Here is a 7,468-nt window from a genome sequence, read left to right as displayed (position 1 = left end):
ACTTACTAATATTCTGAAGATTTTCGAAACTATGGCAAGCATATTGTTAAGAGAAAAATAATTTGAGAGTTTATTATAATTTTGAATTTGTACATGAAAATATTATTCTTATTAAAAGCTAAGGGGAAAAAAAGAGGAAAACAATGCTAATGAGATAAACAAATGAGAACACTCTGATCTTTGAGAACATCTCTGTTGATACATTTTGCTCCCCTAACTCCAGGTTTTGTCCAAGATAATATGCAAAAATAAAGCCAATACACTCTCTGATAGCTTAATATAGTTATGTCACCAACTGAATAATCTGATTTTGAAGGTAGTTAATATGCAACCAGCTGAAATGTCCTTGTCATCACTGACAGGAAATAGATGAACCATAAATGTTCTATTTTCTCAGGCAAAGTAGACTAAGTAAGTGTATGCTGGTATGATTAGATAAGTCACATTCAATCCCTAGCAAGGACATTGTGATCCAAGGAGAAAATATTTTTCTTATCTATTTTTATGAAGGCCCATCTACCTCCTAATTTTTCTCAATGCCCCAATATTCCTCCTTTGTTCTTTTTTTTTAATTTTTTTTTTAGTTGTAGGTGGACACAATACCTTTATTTTATTTATTTGTATGTGGTGCTTAGGATTGAACTCAGGGCCTCACATGTGCTAGGCAAGCGCTCTACCACTGAACCACAACCCCAGCCCTCCTCCTTTGTTCTTAATGCCATGTGTTTTTCTGTACTTTGCTCCACTACTTTCTTTTCCTTAAAATTTTCCCCTTTCTTTTCTCTTCTTGTTTTGCCTCAGCTTTCTAGCAATAAATATTTGCTTAGTTTTCAAAAGCTGTGAAGAACTTGTCCAAGTCAGATGCACTATTTTCTGTCAAAGACTTGCTACTCTAATAGCCTAAAGCATTTTTTTTCCTAGAATGGCTGTTGGATGCTAGTCCTACAGCAAATCCCAGAGCAGATATGAAATGACCTCTTTCTTAGTCATTATAATGCAAAATAAAAATCTGGAGAGAGAGTAGGGGAGGGGAGGGGAGGGGAGGGGTGAGGGGACAGTGGAGAATGGGATAGACAGCAGAATACATCAGTCACTAGAAAGGCAATTTGTAAATCAATGGAAATGTAACTGATGTGACACAGCAATCTGTATACGGGGTAAAAATGGGAGTTCATAACCCACTTGAATCAATCTGTGAAATATGGTATAATAAGAACTATGTAATGTTTTGAACAACCAACAATAAAATAATTAAAAAAAAAAAAAAGAAAAGAAAAAAAGTTGTTAGGGACAAGTCCTTGAAGGGGATATTGGAACCTTGGGCTCTTTCTTTTTGCTTCCAGCTCCTCATGCAGTGGGTAGCTCTGCTCCATTATATACTCTCTGCCATAATGTACCACTTTGTCACAGGCCCAAATCACTGGGGCCAACTGACCATAGACTGAAGCCTCTGAAACCCTGAGCCAAAACAAATCTTTTCTCTTTATAAGTTCTTATAAGTTCATTTTATCAGTATTTTGTCACAGTAACAGAAACCTGACTAACATGGATACTTTTCACTTGCTGATAGAAGGAATGTTAAACATTGTCTCATCTTTCACATACTGTAAATAGTGGCAGCCATATCAAAGCTTTTCTAAAGTAATTTCAGTCATGAATGTAATCTACTGAATCTTTCGTAATAAAATGTTCACTACTAAAAAAAAAAAAATCTATACTGGTACACTAAAGTTCACAACTTTAAAGCTCTGCTACATATACCACTTTATATAAACTACTCCCACAGAGTTGATGACACAGATATTATTACCACAAAATTTACTGACAAGGAAACTGAAGCTCAGAACCATTAACTAATCCAAAACTACACAGTTCAGTCAAAGCTACAACTTAGGTGTTCTGGTAACTGACTGGTCCAGTCATTTTTATTTTTTTTCCTTCCAAATTTTTCCCTTTGGTGAAAGGGAATTTTCATAAAACTTTTCTTTTTACAAATATACAGAAAGTGGAGTCCCTCCTCCCAAAGATAATTTCTCCATACACATTCTTTTTTAAAAACTTTTTATTAACATATATTAACTTACATATTAAAGGGTTTGAGTGTGGTATTTCCATACACACATATAAGTGTGCATTGATCAAATCCAACCTTCCTTCTGACACCCACCCCCACACATGCACCCTTCCAAGTCTCTAGGGATCACTATTCTATTTCCAGGTTGAATATTTTTATTTTCCTTATTGAGAGGAAAAACTTCCATACTTGTCTTTGTGTGTCTGGTTTATTTCACTTAACATAGAGTCCTCCAGTTCCATCCATTTTGCTCCAAATGACAGGATTTCATTCTTTATAGCAGAATAATACTCCACTGTATACACATTCTCTAATACATCTGTTCATTGCATCCTCAAAGGCCTCACTCTGGGATTATCCCTTTTTATTATAGATGGTTCCGCTGCCTACTTTTTATCTGCTCCTCCCACTCAGCATTTGTAGAAGCAACATTTCCTTTAAACTTGTTCAAGTATCTCTCCTTCTAAATAGATCTTCCTTTCAGCCCGCATCTCTAATAAATACTGCCCTATCGTTTTTCTCCCCTTCACATAAGCCAAAGCCTGTTTCTCACAGTTTCACATTCCTTAGGAAGCTACAATCAAGCATCTGCTCTATAGAGACACTGAAATAACTGGATCACATTGTTTTTGTCTCTAACTCCAGCAGAAAAATTATCAATACATAATTTGATTTCACAGTGGCACTTGAAGGAATAACCAAGAATTTAGCAATAATAATTTATATCATCTTGGCAACTTATGAGTCATCAAATCAATGCTATTAATCCCTCCTATTTGAAGTAGTTAATCTTACAAGTAAGTGTTCAGTTATTTCTAGCTTCTTAAAGACAGTTTAAATTCTGTTATTTTTAAATAAATACTCTATAAAATTATACAATTGTTTATAATTTTTAATTTAGTATTCTATTAATAATGGTGTGTTGGCATAGTCACAATTACTCTGACCTAGTAAAAAAATCTTCTGTTGATTATTATTTTGTTAAAATGATCCTCTTCGTAGGAACTCAGAAATCCCACTCTCCTGTATTTCTCCCCAAACTGACCCATTTGTTTCATTTGCATGTTTCTACACATCACAATGACAAAACTTATGTTCATCAGTTTTCTGTTGCTATGACAAAATACCTGAGGTAGATAAACTTAAGAAGGAAAGGTTTATTTCAGTTCATGGTTTCAAAGGTTTCAGCCTCTGGTTGCTTGGCCTCATTGCTTTGGGCCTGAGGTAAGGCAGAACTTTGCATTAGGGAGCACCTGATGGAGAAAATCTGCTCACTTCCATGGTGTCTTACTGTTCTGCCTTTCTGGACACATGATTTCCATTTTATGGTCAAATGCTAAACTCCTTATGCATGTTAATATCACACAAGCACTTTCTAAAACTATGCTCTTTACTATTCCCCAGGCCTCTGTCATTCCTTCTGTTCTTCCCAATTTGTTTCCTCTGTTTTACCCACTAAGTTAAAAGCAACATCCTTTACTCAGTAAGCAGCTGGAAATTTAAAAGGCACATTTTTTTGTTCCCTTGAAGATTATATAAATTTGCAATATTTTGCAATATTTTTCCAAATCTATCATGAATCACCCTAGTTTCAAATGCCATCAGCTCTCACCAATATAATCACACCAATTCCCAGCTGGTCTCCCTGCCTCCCACAGCACCTCCTCAGTCAGTCTCCCAAATTTCAGGAAGAGCCATCTCTCCAGAAAACAAATCTGAAGTCAATCCACTGATTACTCCCCAAAAACCTTAACATTGCTAATTCCTTCCTGATTTGAAGCCAGCTTTCTTGACCACATTTCTAAGTATACTAAATAGCTCTCATCTCACGGAAAGTGCCTTAATTGTTGCCACCTCCTGAACATTTGAACACATAATTTCCTAAGCTTAGAATTCTCTCTTCATCTCCTTCATCTCACAAACACCACTCATACTGCAAAACTCAATTTACATTTTTATCTCCCCTAAATTTCCTTTCCAAGGCCCCAAGTTTGGGTTGTATGCCCCTTTATATTTGGCCATTCTATCTCTAGGATCTTGCATGGTATCTAGCTCTAGTAAGATCAATAAGTGCTTACAAAATAACCAAATAGCCACATCAATGAATGGACGGGTGAACGAATTAATAAAATTGTTATATATAACTTAAAAATAGGTCTGTCATACTTAGAAGACAGGAAATTCAAATGTAGATGTTAGGAGTAGTTGAGATCTTTGTTAGTTACAGTGGGTTGAAACTTGTTATTAAGGTCCTGTTACTTCTCCTCTTTTCATTCTCTTAATAAATGAAACCCCATTTTCTGTTATCATTCTTCCAGTGCCTGGATTTTCATTTGTGGCCTAGTAAGATCACTAAGGTCAAAACCTACTATCTTGATCTAATATTGTTTCCACAGAGGACCACTGAGCTCTGAAACAGCTTCAGCATTGAAAGAAGGCGTTATCAGATGGAGGCACACTGACTTAAAGTGAACTATTTTTTTTTAGTAATGAGTTATTGGCTTTTATTTTATTTATGATAAATGTCTGTCCTGTGTTTTATTGCTCTCTCTTGAATACTGCCAGATTCTAAGAGTCTTACAAAGTTGTCAATTGCAGAAACTGCCCTTTCCCAGGAGATTTACTATAAAATCAGTGCTATGAGTTCTAAATTTTCTCTCAACAAAGCTATAAAAGTTACATTAAAATTAGGGGTACTGAATTCCATTTTCAAAAGCATCATGGATTATTTATTCCGAGTCATTCTACAATGTCTTTATTTGTTTAAGTTTGAATGCAATAGTTCTAAAACGCCATTTATTTTTTAATTGGTTGTTCAAAACATTACAAAGCTCTTGACATATCATATTTTATACATTTGATTCAAATGGGTTATGAACTCCCATTTTTACCCTGTATACAGATTGCAGAATCACATCAGTTTAAAGTGAACTATTTTGAGCCTTCCCAGTATTACTTAAACGGCAAAACTTCCTTGCCAACAATTCATACAAGACACACAAGAAGAGTTGTAAAAGGCACTATGGAAGGTGGTGGGGACAGAGAGAGAAGTAGTTGAAAAGCTGATTAGCTGCTTTACTGTAAAAGCTAGAGAAAGTGAGCATTAACGGGAATATGGTTTTATCCCTCCAAGAATTCTATTTAGCCTGCCAGGGATTAACCTTGACTGAAATTAGACCATCAATGACCCTTTCAGAGAACATTCAGAGACCTCAACTTTGTTTAGAGAACTTTATGCTGTGCAAACAGGAAGTTTGCACAGAGAGCAGCATAAAGTCCCATTGCTTTGCAGTGTTTAGGACCAGATCGATTGGAGGGAGTAGGGTCCAAGACAGAGTTTGTTCTCCTCTGGGCCTTTCTCCCTGCAGCATGAGGAAGAGCAAACTTCTTCAACCAAGTCTTGTTCTCCTCTTCCTGATCCTCCTGCCCACAGATGCCTCCATCTCTGGAAAACCGTGAGTTCCTCAGACAGCCTGACAACGGAACTTAAATAATTTTTTCCTTTATTTCAGATTCTCCTTTACTTCATTCATCTTTCCTCTGAAACTGTCCCCATTATCATCTCTAAGTTTCCTTCCAACCATGAGATTTTGTAAATTTGGTGTATTTATTTTTCACTTAAGTCTTAGTTATCTTTCTCTAACTCACTGGATCTCTAAATCTCTAACCTCCCCCAACGACATGCAAAGCTTAAGGAACATCAGAAATTGATACTTTTAAAATAAATCAATATTAAGATACTCTTGTTCCTATGGATCTGATGAGGACATGCTATTTTTTTTCTTATTTCCCTTTCTTAATTTCCTATCTTCTACGTCATAAAATAAGGACAAAACTTTCCCTAACCAGACCTGACCATGGAGCATTGTCCTGGGCTATAAAAACTCTCTAGGGTGCACTGGTATTCCCAGTGACCAGGGAGGCTGATGCCAGCGGACCACAAATTCTAGGCCCACCTTGGGAACTTAGTGAGATCCTGTTTCAAAATAAAAATTAAAGGGGCTGGGGTCGTCATGGCTCAGTGGTGGAGTGCTTGCCTAGCATGTCTGAGGCACTGGGTTTGATCTCAGCACCACATAAAAATTAATAAACAAAATAAAGGTATTGAGTCCATCTACAACTAAAAAAATAAACAAATAAATAAATAAAATAAAAATTGAAAAGCACTGGATGTGTTCAATAGGCCCTGGGGGGGGAAAAAAAAAAAACCTCTAGGGTTCCAAATAAACGAACAGGTGAAATACAGGTATCAATGTTGCAAAAGTAAAGGACTCTTCCTGACAGAATCAGAGCACATGGTAATGTAGTCTTTGTTTCACCAAAAGTGAAAAAAGAATTAAAGGAAATACCACCTGACAGATGATGAGAAACTATTCTTAGTAATACAGTACTGGGTGATTTGGGTCATAATACAGAGTTGCAGGAAGTAATGGCAATGACATGATTTTTTTTTTAATCTGACATTTACTTACTTTTCTGGGACCAATTCTTTATATCTACATAAACCAAAGTAGTAACCAAAGTAATGTCAGCCCTTATTTATTTCTTAAAATAAGAAATATCTAAAGATAGATATATAAATTCACTTGAAGGAAAAAGTTCATCATTCTCACTGAATATGTGCTTCCAAAGAATTTTAATTTTATGTCTAAGATGTGTAAATCATAATTTGTAAGATATTTATTTTATTTTTATCAGTCGTACACTACAACTTTTGAAAATAATTCAATCAGAAGAACAAATTTAGTACTTACAAGTTTATAGTGGCGTTATATTTAAAAGTTAAAGTTAAATTTCTATACCCACATAAAATATTGTATATATATAAACTCGTATAAATTTATGTGTATACATATGCATACATATATGTAAAATGTAAGAGTGATGTATAAAAAATTTTAAAGCATAAAAATCTTAGAATAAACTTCTGTGTGGATAAGTGGCCTGAAAATTAAAGTTCAAGAATAAGAATGAAAAGGAAAGATCTTAAATTTTTGATCATAAAAAGAAATTCTTACTTTTAAGTAAATGATATTGGGTATATTATCTCTATAATATTTAAGGTTCTATGGGAAACTTGTGAATATAATGTAAATATTAATTGAAATAGCAAAATAATATGCTTCGCTATCATTTAAAAATGTGATAAAAATAATCTTCTCCTCCTTTGTTGTGGGTTAGTATCCACATATCAGAGAGAACATTCTGCCTTGGGTTTTTTGGGACTGACTTATTTCACTTATCATGATATTCTCCAGTTCCAAACATTTACAGGCAAACTAGTCAAAGAGGAATTAAGGGAAGGGAGGGTGGATGGGAATAGGAAAGACAATATGAATGAGACATAACTTTCCTATCCTCATATATGAATACATAACCAACGTAATGCCACAT

At 34.9% G+C, this 7,468-nt stretch overlaps 1 protein-coding gene across 1 annotated transcript in view; it reads left to right on the top strand.

Moving 5' to 3' along the window:
• Positions 1-5,437: 5,437 nt before the first annotated feature.
• Positions 5,438-7,468, top strand: part of LOC308658617 (alpha-2-macroglobulin-like) — a gene marked incomplete at its 3' end in the record, with an annotated part of 43,067 nt that continues 41,036 nt past the window's right edge. The window contains exon 1 of the mRNA XM_081311437.1: positions 5,438-5,529. Within this exon, the coding sequence (XP_081167563.1) occupies positions 5,444-5,529 (86 nt within the window). The 5' untranslated portion in view covers positions 5,438-5,443. The remainder of the gene's footprint in view (positions 5,530-7,468) is intronic.

The sequence above is a fragment of the Spermophilus citellus genome, assembly GCF_964194105.1.
Source record: "Spermophilus citellus genome assembly, chromosome: 10".
NCBI lineage: Eukaryota > Metazoa > Chordata > Mammalia > Rodentia > Sciuridae > Spermophilus > Spermophilus citellus.
Note: the sequence above shows the minus strand (reverse complement) of the source record. Positions and strands in the feature narration are given on the sequence as shown.